At 41.4% G+C, this 22924-nt stretch overlaps 1 protein-coding gene across 4 annotated transcripts; it reads right to left on the minus strand.

The window, feature by feature from the left end:
* Positions 1-291: 291 nt before the first annotated feature.
* Positions 292-20456, minus strand: BEND3 (BEN domain containing 3). 4 transcript variants are annotated; one of them, XM_045008922.1, is made up of 5 exons: positions 19599-19622; positions 9748-9830; positions 9534-9578; positions 8840-9063; positions 292-4435 (listed from the first exon to the last, which is right to left on the minus strand). In XM_045008922.1, exons 3-5 carry the CDS (start codon positions 9565-9567, stop codon positions 2183-2185), a joined length of 2511 nt encoding a protein of 836 aa, XP_044864857.1. In that variant the 5' UTR covers positions 9568-9578; positions 9748-9830; positions 19599-19622; the 3' UTR covers positions 292-2182. The 4 variants fall into 4 exon arrangements, with proteins under 4 accessions (XP_044864857.1, XP_044864858.1, XP_044864859.1 ...); XM_045008923.1 differs by lacking the exons at positions 9748-9830; positions 19599-19622 and adding an exon at positions 20206-20456; XM_045008924.1 differs by lacking the exons at positions 9534-9578; positions 9748-9830; positions 19599-19622 and adding an exon at positions 6531-6639 and having other exon boundaries at positions 8840-9205.
* Positions 20457-22924: the final 2468 nt, after the last annotated feature.

Raw genomic sequence — 22924 nt, forward strand, 5'->3', positions numbered from 1 at the left:
GACATACTTTATTGTTGAAACAAATGTGACATTAAGATAAAGAAACTATAAAGAAAATCTGCATATAACATTCCTTACCTTTTGGGCTGCAGAATACATGCTAGCCATTTTCAACTCTAAATTAAAAGACTTTTACCATTTTCATGACATTTTATATAGCCCATAAAAATGCATGTGTAATAGTTCACAAAGAGGTGTTAGGTAGCATATAATTATAAAAAACCTTGCATTTCTGAAATATTCAGTTTGCTAAAAATATGTACTAAAATGAAAGGTAGGATGCAGGCATGGTATAAGTTCATTATCTTTGGTAAAATGTTCTCACTTTATTTATAACCATATTTGCGCTGATATCCATTTTGCGCATGGTCTGCTATTACTTATGCCAACAGGAAACATTTAAGTGAATTTAAACAGTATTAGATTATTCAGTACAATCATGACTCTAATCATACATTCTTTTAGGATGTTGCTAGAACATAGGGGAAAATGTGTGAGTTCTACTATCTACTCTGACATACTACTGCTTTAACACTGTAAAATAACTTTGCTAATTCTTGCCATTAGAAAAAAAAATTTTTTTTTTTAAAGGAAGGGGTCAACATGATTCTGAGACCAGTAAATTCTAAAAAACTGAAGTAAAAATATCAAGTATTTTGTAGTTTAATACAATTGCTAAAATAGAAATTTACACTGGGGCTTAACTGAAATGTGATACTATGATCCATCTAAATAAATAACAAAAGAGGACCACAGAGAACCTCAACAAATCTCAAGATGTTCAAGGGATGGTCAGTGTTAAATGATCACTGCCATGACTAACATCTAACGGAAGGCTCGATTCTCTCACACCATTGACATCAACGGACATCCTGCTTTAGAGCAACGTAATTGAGAGGAAAATCAGGTTCTGATTTTAATGCAGCACTCTTCAAGGACAGATCAGAAACTGTGAAGTCACAAAGGAGTTAGGATGTTCTTCATTATAACTAATCATATTAACAATGCAATCTTGATAATCTGAACCTAAGTTAACCATACAAGATTACATTTCCAGATAGATATTAATTACACTAAATCAATTTGGATAATCAAAGGAATTTTCAATATCCCTATGACATTCGGAGACTCCAGGTTGTGCTGTATTCACACAAACACACCATATCGCCACAGCTCATAGGGGGGAACCCTGCAGCATTCACTTCTACCACAGAATCAAATCTTTGTATTTACCTTTTGCTTATTAAATATTTGATTTAATACTGGAAACTTTGGAATCATAATTCTGATGAAGAATAAGGACTTAAATGTTTTTCTACATTCCTTGTTTCAAGTACTTTTTCTAAAAAGAGAGAGACTAACAGGCAATAGCAACACATTCTGCTGTTAAAGGGCTTGATTCTGTTTTGTAACCCTATTCACTGAAGCAGTTCCCAGTAGTCATATTGAAGACAATGAAATAACTTACATGAGTAAGGGTGAAGGATCAGGTCTACCATCTCAACGTAAAAACACATTGTGTCTAATCAAGTCTTAGTTCTTATAGAAATGGAAATAATACATTGGTAACAGTCAAAAAGGAAATTACATTTGACCCAGTATTGATCTCCTGTTATTTTCATTATCATCAAGAACAAAACAAAGGGATAGCTGTAATTACTATCGTAACCAAGTCTGATGTTTCAATCATTCTCAATGAACATGGCACTTTCAAAAACAAAATTTGCAAGTTAAAAAATAATTCAGATTCCAAATTATTTAACCTTGATGTTTAAAAGGGTTTAATGCAAAACTGCCCCGAAGAGCACAATGATTTTTTAAAAGTTTTTTTTTATTATTAAAAAAAGTGATAAAAATGGAAGATGCAAAAGTGGGGAGAGGACTAATACACTTAATATGTGTATTTGCACCAGCGAAACTCATGCTCTTAATGAGTCAGTAGTGACTTCATCACTGATCATGTATGGTCTTTATCATGTACAAATGTAGTAAACCACTTCCCACTGTTGCAGTGCCCTTATATGTGCAACACACATATTAAAAAGTAACAATCTTAGCGCCCAATATTCCTAGGGGCTGATCGCCCTTAGATTCCATAGTAAGATCAGGCTCCCAGTCTAGAACAAAATATGCTCTTCCCAAATAATTTAGTGGTCAAAGTCTGAAGAATTTAGAGAGCATGTCACTTTTTTGCTTTCTTGGCTTTTTTCAGTATATCACACTTTTTCCTGTTGGGACGCCGGCATCTTTCATCGATGCTTGGTATACATTCATAATGCCACACTTCTTCCATTTTCTCCACGGGGTAAACTGCTTCAACATAATGGCGGATCAATCTGAGTCTGGTGGGATCAAGTTGCTTCTTGTTACAAGCACCTGAATGGTTATATTGCAGTCTGAGATTCTCTGGGGTAAAGAGCTCTGGAAAGAGCCTTACTAGAAGCCTGGCAGCAAAGTTTCCCACAGAAAGGCTCTGCTGTACTATCTCTCTGACCTCTTTATCAGATAGCATGTACAGAGAAGGCACAGGGAAGTCTGGGGAAGGAACGACAAGTTCATCAAGTGGTATCTTGCAAAAATCTTTGCTGCTTCTTTCCGGCGGCAGTGGTGGCCCTTCAAACTCTTCTCTGAATCTTTCTGGGTTTATTGCATAGGTAAGAAATTCTCTCCTCTCAGGCCCCGGAACATGAACTTTCCGCTGCTGTTGGTATGTGCGCCTCTGTTCGGTATCCCTGCGTCGACATCTCTCATCAAGCTTCCCAACAAATTCCAGTGTCCATACTCTATCGTTCTTTGCTCTTGGGTACAATATTTGCACATAGTGTCGAATTAATTTAATCCTGCTTGGATCAAGTTGTTTCTTGCCTAGTGATCCGCTACAGTTGTATTGCTTCCTTAGATTTTCATGAGTAAACAGTTCAGGGAATAAGTGAACAAGCAATCGAGATGCAAAGTTTCCTATGGACAGACTGCTTTCATATATATTTTTAATTTGTTCCTTGTTCAGCAGGTAATCCGGGATAGGAACATCAAAATCGGGAGGGGGAATGTCAAGTTTATCAAAGTCTATGGGCACAAGCCAAATCTTTTTTGACCTTCTTCCTGGCCTTTCATATTCAAAGCTGTCTTCCACTTTTATGATAGACACATCATCAGGCAAACTAGAAGAATCATAGCAGTCGTCTCTCATCTGTTCACACTCACTCCCATCCATATACATACTTTCAAGTTCATCATTTATTCGCTGTGCACACTGCTGCAACCACGCCTCCTCTTCCTGCACATCAGGAAAGTAAATTTCTGTGTATCTTCGAATTATCTGAAGTCGATGAGGATCCAGCTCTTGCTTCCCAGAATCTCCATAGCAGTTATATCTTTCAGCCAGGTTCCTGTGGTCGAAGAGCTCAGGAAACAATCTGTGTAACAAAAACACAGAAAATTCCCCAGGGGATGAAGCTTCATCTAAAAATTCATTGAGATCCTGAGCATCCAGAACATAATCTGAGGTGGTGGCATTATCCCTGTCCAGAGACAAAGCTTCCTCCTGCTCTTTATCCTCAATGAAATGAGAGGACTCTACCTGTTCAGACTCATAAAAACTGGATGACTGCACACTTTGCTGACTATTTTCCATTTCTCTTTGCGCCCAAAACCTACTGAAAAAGTCATTAACTTGAGGCAAACACTCCACCTGCCACACAGCATTGTTCTTCACAGAAGGATAACAAACTTCCACATAGTTTCGGATAAGCTGCAGATGAAGCGATTCAAGCTTCTTTTTGTTAAGGAAGCCACATGTGCTGCAGCTCCTGTTGAACTCCTCATCGCTGAAGAGCTCTGGGAAAAGCTGAACTAGTAACCGACAAGCCAAATCTCCACCTGATGTGCTCTGATCCATGATCTGTTTGAGTTCTGCAGCGGTTAGCTGGTACTCTGGGGGAGGCCTGAACTCTGCTACAGACTCTGTTGGGCTGACATGCTTTTTAATTCTGCTGACCTCAAGAGACAACAGGTCAACCTTACTGTGAAGCTGAGTCATATTGGAATTCAGGGTGTTGAGGGTGTAAAACATTTTCTGTATCAAAGAATATATGTTTGGATCAGAATCTGCAGTGGAAGCTGTAACAGCGATGGTAGCAGCAGAATCCCTTTTACGTTGATCACTCAAATTCCGCAGATGGGAGGGGCTGCTTGGATTGACCTTTTCAAATAGCTCATAAGAAGAAAACTGCTCTGCCCCTGGTGTGCTCTTCTTCTCTGTAATTTTGTGTGAGATGCCATACAGAGGTTTCTTATAGGATGGAGTGGTCACGTCATTGAAGGGTTCTTCTTCACACAGCCATGTTATATTGGGATTCTTGTTCTTGTTAGGCTGCTCTACGTTTGCCTGAGCGGGTGACCCAATATCTCGGTTCTTCATGTTTGAAATGAGGCCCTATGAATCAACAAACGTTGTATTAGTAAGACAGTTTGCTTTAAAATAATAGCTACAAATTTGTGTTCCACAGGTAGGCGTCATTAAATAAATATGCACTGCCTAATTTTCATCAATGAACCCAACTGTGCTATATAAACCAAGTTCATAAATGTATTGAAGGAAAACAATCACCAAACATGCTTTACAGGGAAAGTATTATTTTACTTCTTTGTTCATGACCTCTGTTATGGGATAACTATACAATTATAATACTTAGCATTTTTACCCAGAGAGCTTTAAATACTTATCATTACCTCCCACTTTGTGTCTGAATTCATGTTTTCTGATTCCGAATCCTGTGATCTAGCCACAACCTCACTGCTCCCCCAACTGTATTTTAATGTTTCATTACTCTCCCTATTACCACCCAAGGAGGACATTGTCGTCCAACAGCCTTGACAAGTGTGTTAATTTTTTCTCCTTTGGCTCTGAAAAATGTATTCAAGTATTTACCCCCAGCGGTCCAATTCAGGGACAACTCTATGATACCAACACAACTTAGCCCTCCCCAATATAATTAGTGAAAAGGCCTTTTAAAAATGAAAGTACAATGATCTGTTTCTGAAAGGCAGAGACATTTATATTCATTGAATTCTTCATGGTTCTAAACCAGCTAGTAGTGAACTCTTTAAGAATTCATGCTATAAATTATTTTTAAGCACTGCATTTCCTAACCGTTCCTCATTGTTTGAGTTCTGAAGCAAATGTTTTCATTAATTCACTGTAAATATTTAGCTCATCATTTATTTATTTACTTTTTTCAAGCACATGAATATTGTGAATAACTCTTAGAAAATTAAGTAGGTGAACAACAACAAAAAATTACAATACACAGAACTCAAAAATGTGAGAACACACACACACATTTTTAATCTGACCATATTGAATTTTTCCTCAGCTTGCAAGACAGAATATTAATTAGACAAAAAATAAAGAACTTGCATTCAGATATTAAAAAGCAATGAAATACAGACTATGGGCCTGAGGTTAAGAGGTGATGAGCAACTGTAAGTCCCATCCTAGGATCAGGCCCTTATATGGTGGATCTTCTCTGAAAAACAACAGTGTAAAAAAAATGACAGCACCTTCTTACTCAGCTAATCTGCTTCCTATGTGTATTCACACTCATATCTGCTTACCCTAGTGATAAAAATAAGTTTACACTACTTTTTAGTCCTATAAGCAATGCAGAGCCAAAACATATAGGGGAGATCAAGCTGGGTTCTATTCTACCTCATGCATCATCACCAGAATAAGCTAAATTCCAATTGCAGTGCCATATCTTGCCCATTTACACAAGTGTAACACCACTGAAGACCATGAGGTTGCACAGGTGATAAGTGAGAGTGTTAATGGGTTCAATTTAGAGTGCAGAATCCTATCAGCAACGATAAGGTTGAGAAGCTTGATTTTCAGATCCAAGTTGAGTCTGCAGGGATCGCTATTAGAAACTTTCCTCTCCAGTTTTACTTGTAAACAAAGCACATTTGGGATGGACTAAATGAGACATGATAAACATGGAGCAACACCAAAACATCACTTTTCAGAGAAGTGCCCTTGTTAAGTGGGAAGATGTGGCCTAACTAAAGCACCTGCTATAAGATCCAGTAATACCAAGGCACAACAGACAGAATTAAGAACAGGGATCTCTGGCTTTTCAGATTAAAAAAAAATCAGCATTATAAAGAGATTTGAACATATGGTGAAACTTGCTCTTATCTGGTAACCTCATGTCTTCAGAGACTGCCCCACACAATTTGGCTCCATCTTTGTTAGAAGGCTTGTTATGATAAGGAAATCATTTGTTAGTCCTTTTCAGGTTTCACCATAGGTTTTTTTGTGTTCCATGAAGCAATAAAACATGACAATCTGAGGGTAGTCCTGATTAATGCTCAGCTCAAGTGAAGAGGCAGGAACAAGGCAGTACCTGGGAAGTGTATTAATCAGCATGGAGTCATCATCTAAAGTGCCTTATTGCCCTTCTAAAATGAACACATAAAAGTTAACATTCTTGGGGTTGGATGGGACCCTTTGGAAGAAAAGAAGTGCTTACGCTGAGAATTATGGCAGATCTCTGTATGTTGTAAGGGCAGCAGAACTTCTGCCCTTTCACTAATGCAGCTCACAATGTTTGGATCTGGTTGTGGGAGGAATTTGTAGATCTGCATTTCAGAAACACACAGTCAATGTTCAGCTAACAGCTAGTGCCACATTTGGGACTAGATTTAAGCATTTTCTGTTAATCTGGGATACCTTGTTCTGCCTTCAGAACATTCTCCTTGCCTCCAGTAATAATCTTGGCACTATACAGATTATATTGCCAGCTGGGTATAGCATTATCTGAAGCACACAGAGTATTCAAACTTCAGACTAATCTATTGTGGAACATTCTTTTGTATTATCCATAAGGAGCCTGGACTTTAAGCACAGATGTGTGTATGTATTTCAGATAATGCTATACACAGTTAAAAAGATTATAAATTTACTGTACTACCAAAAAAATTACAAGGCAGATTGTTCCATATGAGCTACGGGCACATAATACCATGCTACTTACACTGTCATAGGAAGCTACTGTATTACATACTGTTGCTGAGCTTTTATGAAATGTAAGTATTTTGCTATTGTGGAATAATCTTCCATATTATATTTTAGGACCACAGGCCCAGATTTTAAGAAGTATTTAGGCTTTGTTCCATTCAGCACTGCAAGTCTTAAGGTTCATGTTCAAAAGTGGCTCAGGCACTTATGAGCCTAAGTCCCACTGACTTACTCAAAGTATTTAACAACTTGAATTTTGGTCACCACCAGAACTGGAAAGCAGAGAGAAGTGCACAAATAAAAACATCAGTATTAAAAAAAAGTTAGCCTCTCAAAGGTTCTGTTAGAACCTCAGACTAAGATTGTGGTTGGTTATTTATTCTAAACATGCTCATTCATCACTAGAGTCAGTCGAGAATAAATTTTCACTATAGTTATTGGGTTAGGTTCTGGTCCCATTGTAAATCCAAGGCAACTACAGTAACTCCTCACTTAACGTTGTAGTTATGTTCCTGAAAAATGCGACTTTAAGTGAAACGATGTTCAGCGAATCCAATTTCCCCATAAGAATTAATGTAAATGGGGGGAGGGGGTTTAGGTTCCAGGACAGCTTCCCTAGTCTGCAAGCACCAGGGTGGGGGGCTCAACCCTCAGCCCGCCCACTCCACTCCTTCCCCCAAGCCCCCATCATTGACCTGCCTCCCCCCCCCACCTCCTCCCCCTTTACTTCGCACTGCATCCTGGCTCCTCCATCCTCCCTCCCTCCTCACCCTTCTATATGCCGCAAGGCAGCTGATTGCTGGGTTCTGGAGGCAGGAGAGGGAGGGGGGAGGCACGCCGAGTCCTCGCTCCTCCCGCTCTCTCCTGCCTCCAAAACGCCACAAGCCAGCTGATTGCCACCGGCAGGAGGCAGGGGAGGGAGGGGAGTGGTGCGCCGAGTCCTCGCTCCTCCTCCCTCCCTCCTGCCCGGGGCAATCAGTTGGCTTGCAGCATTCAGGAGGCAGGGGAAGCCAGCACGCCGAGTCCTCGCTCCTCCCCCCTCCCTCCAAAACGCTGCAAACCTGCTGATTGCCGTGGGCAGGAGGGGGGGAGGAGGGGGAAGTCGCTGATCCGCAAGGTCTGCCGGTGGGCGGGAGGCGCTGGGGGGTGGGGGTAGGGAGGCTGCCAGCTGGGGAGAAAGCAGGCAGCCAAACAACGTAAGAGTGGAGCATTACACAACTTTAAATGAGCATGTTCCCTAATTGATCAGCACCGTAACAATGAAACGTTAAGTGGGATGACTTTAAGTGAGGGGTTACTGTATCAACTTCAAATAACTTCTAGATTTAGAGTGGTTTCACTGAGATCAGAATGTGTCCCACTGTACATAATCTGGATAAATTACAACCCTGGTCCGGCAATTGGGTTAACCCATGGGGATCTGATTGCAGGACTTGGGCCTACATTTCTAATGAAAATACTAATAAAATCTTTATTCTAGGGACATGAGAGGGGGTCTCTGATCACAGTCAGACCCAGTTAATCCAAAACAGTTTGAGAATTTCATGTTTATAAGCATTATTAGAAACAAATAATTGCTTTAGATAAAAACAATTAATGGTAAAATGTATGCTGTAAAATGGGATACTGCTCTCATCATTAAAAAATATCCAGATAAGTAGTATGGTTAAAGTAGGCAAAGATTATAGTCATTTCTGACTACAAACAAATTAATTGCTGGTGTGAGTCAATTTAAGAGTTGTGTTCTGCTTACACCAGCAGTAAATTTGGCCCATAAAATCTGAACAGTACATCATGCATAGCCACATGTAGAGAAATCACCTCTTGAGTAAAGCGTCTTTTCTTCACACTGGGTAAAACCTCTTGCTGGCTCCCTGAACCATCACAACCAAGTGAGGTCTGTTTCCGTTTGTTGGAATCCTGTAGGCAAGTAACTGAGCCATCCAGTGAGTGTTTCTCCGGAGATCTGGATGTCACGGAGCAGTCTAGTGCTTCATCTTCATTTTCTGTTTCTACTTTCACAAGATTATTTTTTATAATTTTAACTAGAAAAAGAGAAGGTTTAAAACAATCAAGCACTTCCTTCAGAAATTCATGATCCCCTTACAACAATGTGCTTTGTTTGTTCTTCTGTAACTGCCTTTTGAATAGTGTCATTATTATTTATCATTATATAATGGCAACACCTTGAAGCTTCAAGCCCCCAAGTCGGGGCACCGTTGTGGTAGGAACTGTACAGACATATAGTAAATGGCAGTTCCTGCCCCAAAGAGCTTACAGCCTAAAAAACAATACCTAGCAAGTGAGTAGGCAGGTAGTACAGTAGGCACGAGTTTGGGGGAGGGAGAAGGATGATGGGTAACAAAAATAATATAGGATGTTTTAGCAGCTAACTTTTCAGTCATTGTTACAATCGTTGCTTTATCACAATGCATTCTTCATCTAAATCTACAAAGTCTTCATACAACTAGTATTTTTTATCTGACTAGAAAATAAACAAGATATAGCATTTTACCTTCATCATCATCACTGAATTCAGCTGAGTTCATCTTCTAGCCCACTTTAAAAAAAAAAAAAGGACATCAGTAGTTTTCTAGAAACAGGGGATGGGTTGTATTTTCAGCCTTTTGTTAAAAGAGGTCAGAAACCTGCTATCTACTACTATTTGCTATCCCTGGACAATATTAACAGTCCTGGGGCAATTTCCTATCTGCTCCATTTTTACTCACATTATAACAGGCAGCCACTTTTCTTATGTGTTTCCTGGACACCTGCAGATCTGCCCAGCAGTGTAAATTGAACAGAAAACAACCTGAGACGGACAGAAAAGTATGATGATTTAACATTAAGATTTTTTTCTACTGTGAAGAACATTAGTTCAGTTGTTTTAACTTTCTATATAAGTAGAAGTGTCTTGGCAGTGCATAAATAAAAGTTCTCTGAATGTTTTTTTTTTGGCCACATTGTATTAAGTGGCCACCTGTTATAAGAGCCAAAAAACTTTGGAGGCCCAAGGGTGTCCAACAAGTTTCACTGTAGGTCAGTTTCCAGTGTTCACCACAGCTGAAAAATTAAACACAAACTATTTTATAATTAAGGGTTAGACTAGATGACCCTTGCTGTCCCTTCCCTGTGATTCTATAATATGCCAAAGCTGTCTGAATAAATTTTCATTAAAAAATGGCTATTTTGATGTGGATTGTGATATTGAAAAACCAGCAACCTATAGATTTACAGTAACAAATGTTTTTATAATTAACTGGTGGCCTCCAAAGATCATCAGAATGCATTTTTAAAGGAAAAACAAAACATTTTCTACATTTCTCAATTTCCCTAAACCTAAGATCACATGCCATTTGTCATAAACTCCAAATTCTGGGCATGTCTCAAAAAAGAAGTCTTCAAACTCCAGTGAGGACAGATGGAGCAAGCATCCTCACCCAGCTCTCACTAGCCATTTATAAGTACACATCCACCAACAGTGGCAACCAAAATTGGATACCTTTTAAATTAGCCATACATAGTTCAGATTATCCAGATACACGTCTAGCCTCATAAGCTTGCCTGGCCGCCAAAAACAAAACAAAATCCTTATTTGAAATACACAAAAACTTCCATAACTACATGGCTTTTTCAAATTAGACTTCTTTCACCAAATCATTCCCTTCCTCTGGTCAAGCTCTGAATGGGTCAATACTGCCCAAGTCACCCATAACCAGAGATTTTCTGGTTAAACACACCCACGCGGAAGCACACACGCACATATTTATGTCCCATGAATATGCCTTATAAAACAAAAGAAATTTTGAAAGGCTATAAACAAAGAATTGTAATTGTAGTCTTATTATTTAATAGCTGTGTTCAAAATGATTTTAAAAGAATCTCAATTACTGTTAAAATACTTTATGTTAAATACGAACATTTGAATACCGTGCATGCTTTCTCTTTGTTAGTGGCTGATAGCTATTAATAGTAAATATAATTAATTCATTCAGTGTGAGATTTTGTACATGTGACTAACAGGCACAACACAGAACTCACAGCCCATGGGGAGGGAGGGTGGGCTAATGAGCCTTTAAGTCACCTTTGCGCTCTCCCTATTCTGGACTATTCCAGGACCCCTCCTCTCCTCAGCACACTCCCTATATAAGGGCTTGTGGGGGGGTGTTTGTGCGGGGTCCTTGGAGGACAGTACTCTGCTTTGGCCCTTTTACTCAGCATAATTCTCCCCCCTGGTTTTGACTCATAACTTGCCTACATAAAAGTTATGCCAGTTTAACTAAAATTAGGTTTTTTTACGTCACTTTAGTTAAACTGGTGCAAACGTCTGTGAGGAGACACTTAAATCGGTTTATAAATGGCTTATGCCAATTGTTAAGCCAATTTAAAAGTGTGCCACCCCAGGGGTTTGTGCTGGTTTAACTAAATCTATTTTAAAATGGATTTTCATTCAACCAGTGTAATTTATGAGTTTAGGCAAGGGCTGTACAATCCTTTCTGAAAAATCCTGAAAGGACAGCACTGTGGCCTGTGCTCTAGGAAAAAGTTAAATTGAATTGAACTTGCCTTGATATCCCATATCCGACATTAAACTTCCAGGCCAGTGACTATTACATTTCATTTCATTTTACTGTAGAAGGCACAACTTTGTGAAGATACGGCACAGTGCCAAAAATATGGGAGTGACAAGAAAGAAGGTGACAGCTGAATGTAGTTGCTGAAAAGTTTGTATTTTTTGAAAGGCCCAAGTAGGCAACCAAGCAGACATCCTTACAACAATCACATACTATATAGGAAGTCACAGATTTTCTAGGTTTTTCCTTGGGGCAGCACTGTCAGGGATCATGCTGAGAGAAGTGGCAAACATAGAGCCAGAGATAGAAAAGAACAAATAAATATATAGAAAGAAAAAAGAGAAAGATAACAAAACCAGTGTACAGCCTCCTTCTGTAGGGGGATACACAAGGAATGATATTTTTCTTCTGTCACTGCTGTTCAAACAACAGGTAGAACACTTTGGGAGAGGTCTCTCCGACAGGAGACAAGTGGGTTGGAAGCAAGAGGTATGTGAGGGTTTGAGAATGACAGTTGGAGTTGGGAATATGAAGAGAGGGTATGTAGTTGCAGAGCCTCTTTTTGAGAAGAATCCTGGACCAGAGCAAGCCAGAGGGAAATGGGCTAGGGAAAAAAGACAGAAAACAACAGAATCAAGGAAAAAATGTTGCAACAAATAATCAAATTGAGAAATCCATCTGAGAAGGTAAGTGAGCTCCTGATTGTTGATTCTCATTGCACTGAGTGTATGGAGGGGTTGAAATGTTGCTTGATCTGTCTTGTTTCAATATAAAAATTAAATCTCTCTCCCTCACCCTTTTGTCTCTAAAACAGTCACTAGTTCTAGAGAAGAATAAACAGATACAGGGCAGAAAACACTAGTACTGAAGTACTTATGTAATGTGGCCTGGGAATTTGGGTTTGTAGCCATGACTACCAGAGATGGGAACTCAGGGACATCCACCCTTAGCTACAGTATCTTGCTGGAAAAAGGATCAGAGCTGCAGCTTGTGTCTCGTCTCCCAGGAAACTGGGTTTGGGAGCATGATAGACCATAGCCATGTTGCATACCAAATACCCACAACAAGAAAACCATACTCTACACTAATGGCCAAATCCTGCTCCTACTGAGATCAACAGGAGTTTTGCAATAGACTATCAGGATTTAGCTGAAATTGCTTGTCAAATTTAATTTGTAGTTACCTAGCCATTTTGAGTTAAACAAAACAAACAAAAAAGCATCTTAAACCGGTAAACTTCAATTTTTAGGGTTGTTGCTTGTTTAAACACATTTAAAACAATAACTTGATTCAGGCATTTTAAGTGTTTGGTCTTGGTTAAAACACATTTATTCCTGGGTTCATACGTTGCGTGCAAAGTTTCATTATGGAGAATTTTTATTTATAAATGTCTAAAAAAAGGCCGATAATAGAAATACTAACACAGTGTTACCCAAAGAATCCACTATTAAGATAAGGAAATTTTTTTCAGAAAGACAATCAATTCTTACAACTGTGATCTTGGGTTTGCATGCTGAGAATGAAGCAAGTATACTTACTCTTGATCCTTCCTCAAATTTGCACCCAAAAGTGCCCCTTATTAAAGGCATCTGCAATTTTGTTTCTGTTGGAGTCCCTAGCTCAAGTTATCCATCCAAAGAGAAACTCAAAGAGGTGCAATATTCAGATAGATTCAATGTTCAAGGAAGAAGAGGCAGAGCAGTCTCACCATTTGACAGTGGACTCCATCCCCAGGATGTAAGCAATAAGTCATTGAAAAAGATTTCCTAATGCCTACACCAGAACCTTATGTTTGAAAACAGTATGCAACATTTACTTTAATGTAATTAATGTTTAGCTCATAAACAACTAAACATTTTACTGACATAGCACATGCCCACACTTTTACGACTAACATAATGCCTCTCTTGGCACTATGTGTTCGTGAAGGTGGCATCATGTAAAGTATGTATACTGCTTTGCATTGTTCCTGTGAGATGCCACTGTTTATGTAGGAGTTTACATACGAAGAGACAAACGTTCCTTTTTCCTAAGCTTGCTATTTCAGTCTTCAAGACTAAGACATACTTCAAAATATTCAGATTTCTGAAAAGACTTAGCCACACTAGTTAAAAAAAAAGTTTCCATTCTTCTGATTGAGATAGTCTATAGTTGTCTAGATAATTTCATCCATTTGTCTCGGGGAAAAAAATGTCCTGCATCTTAAACACGGATATGAAATGAGTCAGTACTTTTCAAACTGGTCTGTGAAGCACTTGTCCACAGAAAATGGTCTGGTCACATGGCACTGGGTCTCCTTGCTTCCAGCTGCTAAACTGCATTTAAATAAGTTAAATATGCACTAAGTACCTTCCTAATGTTACTTTCCTGTGTGAAAACATGTCTCCTTGGTGTAATGCAGTTGATGCTATGGGGCTAAAATACATTCAGAATTTGCTTTGCTCCCCTGTAATATTAAAAGAGAAACTATGCAATCAAGAATAGAAGTGGTTCATGAGACAAGCTATTAAGAAAAATGTCAGAAATAAACATAAGTCTCAAACACTCAACAGTTTGGCATGATGTTTTCATAAAACATTACAGGGGAGCAACAGCAAAGCAAGTTCTGAATGTATTTTAGCCCCACAGCATCACCTGCATTACAACCAAGGAGACATATTCACTGTTGTCAGTGAAATTTTATGAAAAAATAATCCTCTGGACAGAAAGTGCTTACATGCGTTCTTAGAATCATGGAACTTACAGATGTTATAGACCTAGCCTTGATGGCTTCTTCTATAGGTATGCTACATCACTACCTCCTCACTTCATCATGACACCTTTAATATGTAAGTCAGTATCTATTTACAGATGTATATATTCAGTTTATCCACCAGGATATACAACCCTGACCTGAATAATCATGTGATCATACTGCTGCTTGTCACTCCAGCCCTTATCCATTGTTTGCTATCCCCATGTGTAAGCACTTCAGAGCAGTGACCAGGTCCATCTGTACTGTAAAGTGCCTAACATATGTGAGAGTGTTGTAAAACTAGTAACAACAACCATCTGTAAAGTCACATAGAATATCTTCCTGCCAATACAAGATAAAGCCTGTTCACTGTCCCAAAATTCATTCTTTAAGAGTTCCGTAGTTTAAAAGGTGTGTGCCAGGCACATGCAGGGTGTAATTTTGTATTATATTGAAACATATAACAACCATTTATTCTGCGAATTAAAAACATTATCTGTATCTATACTAACAGGGCTGGCTCCAGGGTTTAGCAGCCACAAGCAGCAAAAAAAAAAATAAAAAAGCTGCGATTGCGATCTGCAGCTCTACCGCCGTCGCTTCGGTCTTCGGCAGCTGGTCCTTCGCTCCGAGAGGGACCAAGGGACCTGCCGCCGAAGAGCAGGACATGCCGCCCCTCTCCGTTGGCCGCCCCAAACACCTGCTTGCTGGGCTGGTGCCTGGAGCCGGCCCTGTATACTAAGATATACAAGACTTCATGTTTCTAGTTTTCTAGAAAAGGTTTGATACTGACAATTAAAATCCTTGCATCTGACTGTATTGTTTAGCTCGCAAATGCATGTTAAGTGCATACTTATTTTTCCTTCAGTGCAGATCATACCACAAACATTTGACTATCTGCAGCAGTTCATATTTCCTTCATTCCATATTAACTGTAAAAACATGATATAAAACCCCTGCTTTCATATATTACTTTCTTGTATGAATGATTTGTGCCTCTGGTGGCACATCACTTTATGCCTTTCAGTGAAGGTCACCATAAGTATTATGTCTCTGATTTTAGATTCACTTGTATCTGAAGAGGTTGAATCTCTATTTTTTTCAATCAAAGGGTGGGATGTACCAGTATATTTCAGTGATAATAAGGATTCTTGAAAATTATTTAAAAAAATTATCCACCTTGTTTTAAGCAGAGCGGAGAAAACATTCTCTTTTCAAAGGATCAGATAATGTACTGGGGCTTAATTAGTAGTTGGAGTAGCTGATGGCCTAAGGAGATGCCACTGCTTAAATTCCATAGATCTGATATACTAAAGAATTTTTGTTTCCCTCCTTTACCCCCACTATCCCTGTAGCAGTTTTATCAGAACACCACAAGAAGAGTTCTGTACTAGATATTTATTTTAGAGAACTGACACCTGGAACACCAGCAAACCAAAATTCTTGTGTAAATATTAATGTTCAGCGAGGGTTAATGTTTATATTGCAGCTGTATGAAAACTTTTGTGTATTCACAAGAACCCTGTATACTTAGTCTAAATCTGTTGCTTTTCTGCCAAGATTGTATGAATCAGAACATACCTTTAATATGCAAAACTTCTCTTTATTGGAAGATTAGTAATTCCCTTAAGATACTTTATCTTACCTTCTGTTTAAAGAGGTTGCTAGTTTACTCCTATCTTTTTGCAGGTATACATAGAAAGTAAAGTTACTGTTATGACTAACCTGCAGATAAATTTCACATATGGGTTATTCATTAAAGTCCAAGTTCCTCAACTTCTGTAAATAGTTGCAAAGAGTCTTGTGGCACCTTATAGACTAACAGACGTTTTGGAGCATGAGCTTTCGTGGGTGAATACCCACTTCGTCCGACGAAGTGGGTATTCACCCACGAAAGCTCATGCTCCAAAACGTCTGTTAGTTTATAAGGTGCCACAAGACTCTTTGCTGCTTTTACAGATCCAGACTAACACGGCTACCCCTCTGATACTTGACTGTTAATAGTTGTGGCTCACTGGAAGTCAATAGAGTTATGAAATTTTACACTAGCAGAAGAGTTGGTCCTCATAAATGTTAAGTTCTTGTTCCACTGAAAACAGTCAGAGCTTATGCTGTTGATTTCAATGGACCCTTAATTTGGACATAAGCATTTTCATATTTAAATATTTCCTTAAATAAAAACCTACTATGAACAGATTTCTTCTGATTTTTGGAATTTTAATTACTATATATATTTTAATTTAAACATTCCTCTACTGTTGGAAACTCAAAACAAAGCAGCACTGCAACTGTCTGCATGACATCCAACATGAGAAATTGACTACAAAAGGTTATTGTCAGCATATTACACTTCTGGCTGAAATGTCTTCATCTGCTAGTGTTACAAGTAACACTTAAGATGATTATACCAGAAGGAAACAAAAAAATATTAATTTTGTTTGCTTTGTACATTTGACAGCACTTTGTATATAGTCAGTTTCCCCTGAAGTTTGTGTTGGTATTTCTGGAGGGGGGAAAAACATCCCCACTTAGGTAGGGAAATATGACTGAAATTACTTTAAATGGCAAGGGATTTCAAGGGAAGATCTGGTACCTGAAACTACGCGTAAGTTATTAAAAATGAATTAAAAGATTTTAAGTTGAAACACGTGTAACAAACCAGTACAGCTTTACTGCCAAAGCTGACCAAACTGCATGTAAGCAGACAGCATAAAACTACACTAAAACAGATGTTTACAGTTCTATCACTTTTAATAATCCAAGATGTTATTAATAATCTAATGTTGGATTTTTTTATTATTTTGAATGTCTAAAAGTGCTACTCAAAATTAAATGTCTTGGACAACATATTGCATAATACAAACCTATTCCAATGCTACAATATTAAGTACATGATAAAAGCTTTTAACACACAACCTCTTTTGTTTTTAAAACACTGGGAGACAAAATCAAAGTGTTACCCTCATGGACAAAAAGTGTACCAATACTTTATGCAGATTAAAAGCCTCGTTTGCTGTCCTGTGGAATACTGGCAGCCTCACGGCTCCACAGAAACTGGTCTCTATTAGTGGCATCTTGCCAATAGGACTTATAGGGCATGCTTTCAATTTGTTTTTATTTTTAGTTACATCTACAGATGCAGTTAAAAAAAAAAATCTGTCCTCTCAACCAGAGAAAATTTCCCCACAAGTTGCATTGCCATTGCCTCTTCCTAAAATGTTGTCAAATGACAACTTCATCTTCAAGCGCTCAATACGCTAGACATATTTATTTCCAGCGACATGCTAACCACAATTTGGCTTTCCATGTAGGCAGTCTTTTTCCTGAGAAAAGCAGCAAGATTCTTTTAGACAAGTTGTCTCCAATTTTATTTTAGTCTCTGTCTTGAACCTCTGTATTCCTGCTTCCCTGAAAAAAGGAGCTGTGGTGTCTTCTTCAAACTATATTTAACTGTCCTCTCGTTTTTACGCACTGGACCTGCCAAAATGACCTGTTAATGACATGAGGTAAGCAGCTGGGCCAGTGCTCAACATAGTTTAATTAGACAAGAACAAATGATGTTCAGCTCCACTGCAGGAACAGCATTTACAATGGTGTTAACCATCTCTGTTGGCACCAGTTGCATCCAAAAGTTTCCAGCACTGTATTGGACAGTTTATTCTACTTTAAAAAAAAAATCTTGGTTTTATATTTTTAAAACCAAGATATGTGTAATACATACAATACATTAAAAAAAATATTGCACATTGCAAAACAGGTATGTTAGCATATATTCACTCAGACAAATTCAGCGTCAACTGTCCAGCCTGAGCAGCTGGGCCAGGCACTAGGTAGATGTGTGTGGAGGAGTGGGAAAAAGATAGATCATCTGCCCCATCCTTATTTCTTCACCCCGAGGGGGGAAGAAGAGGGTTATCTATGTAGTAGCAGATCCTCTAGCCACATTTCCACCATATTACAGACCTGGAGCAAGATTCTCAGCTGATGTAAATCAACATAGCACTGTTGGCTTCAATGGAGCGACACCAATTTGCACCAGCTCAGGGACTGCCCCTGGATCTCTGCTTCTTCCGGGGGATGAGGTTTCCATTCTATTGCTAAAGAGTTCTAAGTGGTCATTGAGAAGATGACTAGATTTGCATCTGATCCCCAATCCTCAAAAATGATCTGCAGATATAAAGCAGATATCCACAGATTTGTAGGGGGTCTAATTATGAAAATGTATTCATAGTATTTATTGGCAATGATACAGAACCTGAATAAATCAATATACAACTGGAGGCGTTAAAACCTAGTAGCATTCATGATTGTCAGCATGTTAGCACCTAATTTAGTCAGCGCAAAACAGCTCAAAGAAACAAAATATTATTGTTATGGATTCTACATTTACTATTATCATTCTGATGATAATGTGGTAGGTCCTATCCACACACAGAAGACATGAACAGTTTACAATTTAAAACAGTACACATACAGAGGAAGATGGAGAGGGATTAAATAAAATATTTTAAGTGTTTTACATAATTTGACATTTTAAAATAATTATCAGCAATCCCCAACTACTTCTTTATCCCATTAAATGTAGCTGGTTAACTTATTGCAGTCACTACCTAAAAATGGGTCCTGAGAACACATTTGAAGGAGAGGGTAGATAAACTAGGGGACCTGGTCTATATTAATATAGCAGCCAGGCTCAGGAGTGTGAAAAACCCACACCCTAACCCTGGTGCAGAGACAGCACGATCAATGGAAGAATTCTTCTGTGGCCCCATCAACCACCGCCCTGGGATGGGGGCTCCTACAACCGCAGATAAACCCTTCCATCGCTGTAGCCTACGTCTACACTAGGGGGTTATGCCGGCACATCCCGGCAGTGCGTACAGGGGGCAGGGCCTCCTCTACAATGGGGGTGAAGCTTAACTCCATCTGTTGGTCCCGCACAAAGAGCCGCACGGGGGCACCCCCCAGGTAGGTGGGCAGCGGTGGGACTCATGCTGCCTTGAAGCTGGGCAGGAGGCGGGAATCGGGGCCCCTCACCGCGGACAGGGAGGGCGCAGGACAAAGCACAGAGCCCGAGCAGAGCCGGGCTGCCAGGGGCCGCAAGGCTGGAGCGAGTTGGCTCAGCGGCAGCGGGAGACGCCGGCGCGGCTCGTGGCAGGGACGAGGCCGGGCACCCCGGAAGGCGGGGACAGCCTGTGGCGGCGGGGGAGACGGCGAGCCAGGCCCGGCTGCGGGGACCGGGGGCGGACTGGGGGGAAGGGCGGGGCGGTACCTGCAGGGGCAGCCCCGGGTCTCCGGCCTGGGGAACCGGCTCCCTGCACGCGCCCATGGGTGGGGGTGGGGGGGGGCAGCTGCCCGCGCGGGGACTCCGGTTCCTCGGGGCTTCACCTCCCGCCACGTGCGCGCCGCCCCGCAGGGCGGGCTGTAGGGAAACCCCGCCCCGGGGCGGAGGCAGCGGCAGCCCCGTTCGTTCCCCCTGCGCACGCGGCGGTGAAAACCCACGACGAGCCCGGCGCGCGCGGCAGTGGCGGCTTCCGGTGCGACCGCTGCCCGGGCGGATCTGTATGTCCGGGGAAGGTGGGGTGACGGCGTGACCGTTCCACTCTCTCTCCCTCCCCCCCCCGCCTTCCGCGCGCGCTCCAGGAGATGGAGTCGCCCAGGCCGTCGCCGCCGCGCGCCCTGAGCGTTGCCACGAGCCATCGCGCTGTAGCCATGTCCCGAGCGCAGCCAACAAAGGGCCCCGGGGGGCGGGGAGAAGCGGCCGGGACCCGAGCGGGACGGGGGGGGGGGCGCTGGGGCCTGCTGTCCCCTCTCCGGGGCCGCCCGCGGTGCTCTGCGGCGGCGGCAGCAGGGAGCGGGCCGGGCCCGGGCACACTCACCTGGGGTCGCGGCGGGGCCGGGAGCGGCGGCGGCGCTGGTGCCCGGGTTCCCCCCGCTCTTTGTGTGCGAGGGTCCGCGCGCTGCGCTCTCGCGTGACGTGACGGGACCGTGTGTCATTTCCGCACAAGGACACAGAGCCGCGGCCAGCGCCACCCGCTCCCACTGGGGACCCCGCGCCCCGCCCGCACGCGGGATCCTGCCGCCGGGGGGGGGGCACCGCCCGTGGAAACACCCGCCCCCGCGCGACGGCCGCCCCGTCCCCGCTGCCTGTCGGCGGGGGGAGCCGCCGATCCCTCCGGCCCCTGTGCGGACGCGTGCGGCCGGGCAGGCTCGGGGCAGGGGCCAAGCCGCTTCCCCCCGTCAGGACCAAAGAGCAGCGACAGCTTTCGCGGCGGGTGGGGATCCAGCGCCCGGAGCGGGGCTGGCAGCCTGCCCCCGCCGGCCTCAGGGACAAAACCCGGCCCCTGGTGTGAAACGAGCCCCGAGTACCGTGGGTGGGAGCCCGGGCGGGCCGGCCGGCCGGCCCCGGCGTGAGGCACATGAAGTTAACAGGGGCACTAGTGGGCTAGGGAGCAGCTTTGGCCACAAACGGCGGGGTCGGTGCCTGGCTGCTCGCGCACAGCTCCACGCCACTTGGCGTGTGGAAACTGGCCTGGGTGAAAACCAGCCCGAGCCTCCCGGGCCAAACCGCACGTCTCCTTCCCTGCCGCCCTGAACGGTCATTTGTAACAACTTTCCCCACATACTCAATCGTGGTGGGTCGGCGGAAGCTCCCCCCGCCCCCCCCCCCACCTGCCCCAAGCTCGCTCTGCTGGCTGTTCTCTAACATACTCATCGTGTTACGGTAGCAACTAGAGGCCTCCTTTGTTAGGTACAGCACAAAGCCATGGCTGGCCGCAGTCCCTACCCTAATCTACAGTCCAATAAAGCACTAACAAGCATTTTGACATGGTGGGGGCTCTACGCTTTAAGGAAGTGGCACTTTTCTGGGGTAATCCGTGTAAATCAGAATTGGATTGACTCAGTTTAAACATCGAAGCCGCGTTTCCCTCTATACATAAAAATACATCCTCTGAAACCTGCTCCGAGGAGATGAAAATTTATATGTACTTGGTTCATTTACGGTACTGAAAGATCATGGTCACTTTCATGCTTCCTATTTTAAGAATGGATATACTTAATTTCGCACAGAACATTTAAAGTATTTAAATAAGATCCCCTGCCATTTCGTAACTGTGACTAACATCCAGATCCAATTATGATTGGTTGAACAATCCATAAGAAAAGTATGAAGAGATTCATACAGGTCTGCATCGGCTCTGAACTTAATGACATTTGTACATAAATACACTATACAGCCAAAGCCCACAAAAATCGCATTTCGGACAAGTTGTTATGAAAGGAAATCACCTAAAGAAATTATATAAAAGCTACACTTAGTATGCCTCACTTCTATGAATAACCTCAGAGAACGGGTAGTTTCTGAATTTCCTACTGCCAATTTAGAAAGACAGTTTAATTTCGGAGTGTGCAATTTCATTAAAAACACTTGATTATTTAAAAACATTTACATTTATTCACGTTAAATGCTGCTTGGTTCACTTTCAAGCTGAAGTGTTTAGCAGTTTAATCACGTAACACCTTCAAGCATTCGTCGTTTGAACTAGGATCTTTTCAGTTGCTTCAGCTTTGGTCGGAAGGGGGCTGCAATGACTTACAGTTAATGGAAAACGCATCGTTTCTATCTTAAGTACCTGTCTATATTATAATTTTCCCGAACTTAACTAATTACACATTGCCAGGAATCCTAACTTGACAAAAGAGACATTTGCAGTATCTTAGAACATGTCCGATATTACTCCAGCAATTCCTACGTTTCCTTGCAATTAAAAAGGGGAGGGGGGAACGGAGAGCAAATACTTTCCCACGGTCCAAAATTTGCAGAAGTTATTTAATGTGTGTAAAATCTAAATTTCCAGCCCTGCAGAACTGTGGGCTATTTGATGTAGATCGAAAGAGCTGTTTTCCTGAAATGTCTCCTACGTTTTAGTGACCCTTTGAAATTAGTAAGATATCAAGCCTGACACCTTTTATATGTGTTTTCTTTAGATAGGATAGGGTATTTGGCCCTGTTGATAAGAGTGGAAGGTGTCCTACGATGCTTGTTAATAGGATTTTCCTTTTACTTAGAAGAGTGTGTTTCATTTTATGAAGTCATCATTTATATGATTTGTCTTTTTTCCAGAGAGCACGATGAATGATGTCACGGTTGGTACTTTATAATAAAAATACACATAAAACCATAGCAATAGGCAATAATTTTTGTGATAAGATACAGGGAAAACAAAATTAAAGGCTGCAAAACAGAAAGTGACAAAGTACAAGGAGTGCTTCATTGATTAATAAAATCAGAGATAAAATATTGTGAGCTCAGCAACGCCCAGATTTAGGAGTTAAACCCAAAATTACAATTTGTTTGTAACCTAGTGAAAAGAAATTTCAGCATAATACATCGTTTTATTTTCACAAAAAACAAAATCCTCTGTAAGTCAAACTACTCAGACGTCACTTAATAATCACTAAAATTAATACTGTCCTTTAGAATTAAGGCTATAGTGTTCAGTTTTAAAGAACAGTCACATGCTAAGCAGTGGATCTAAGGAGTAAAACAGTTACTAAATATATTGCCCCTCTTAATGACATATTTAGATTTTTGAA

The sequence above is a fragment of the Mauremys mutica genome, chromosome 3 (assembly GCF_020497125.1).
Source record: "Mauremys mutica isolate MM-2020 ecotype Southern chromosome 3, ASM2049712v1, whole genome shotgun sequence".
NCBI lineage: Eukaryota > Metazoa > Chordata > Testudines > Geoemydidae > Mauremys > Mauremys mutica.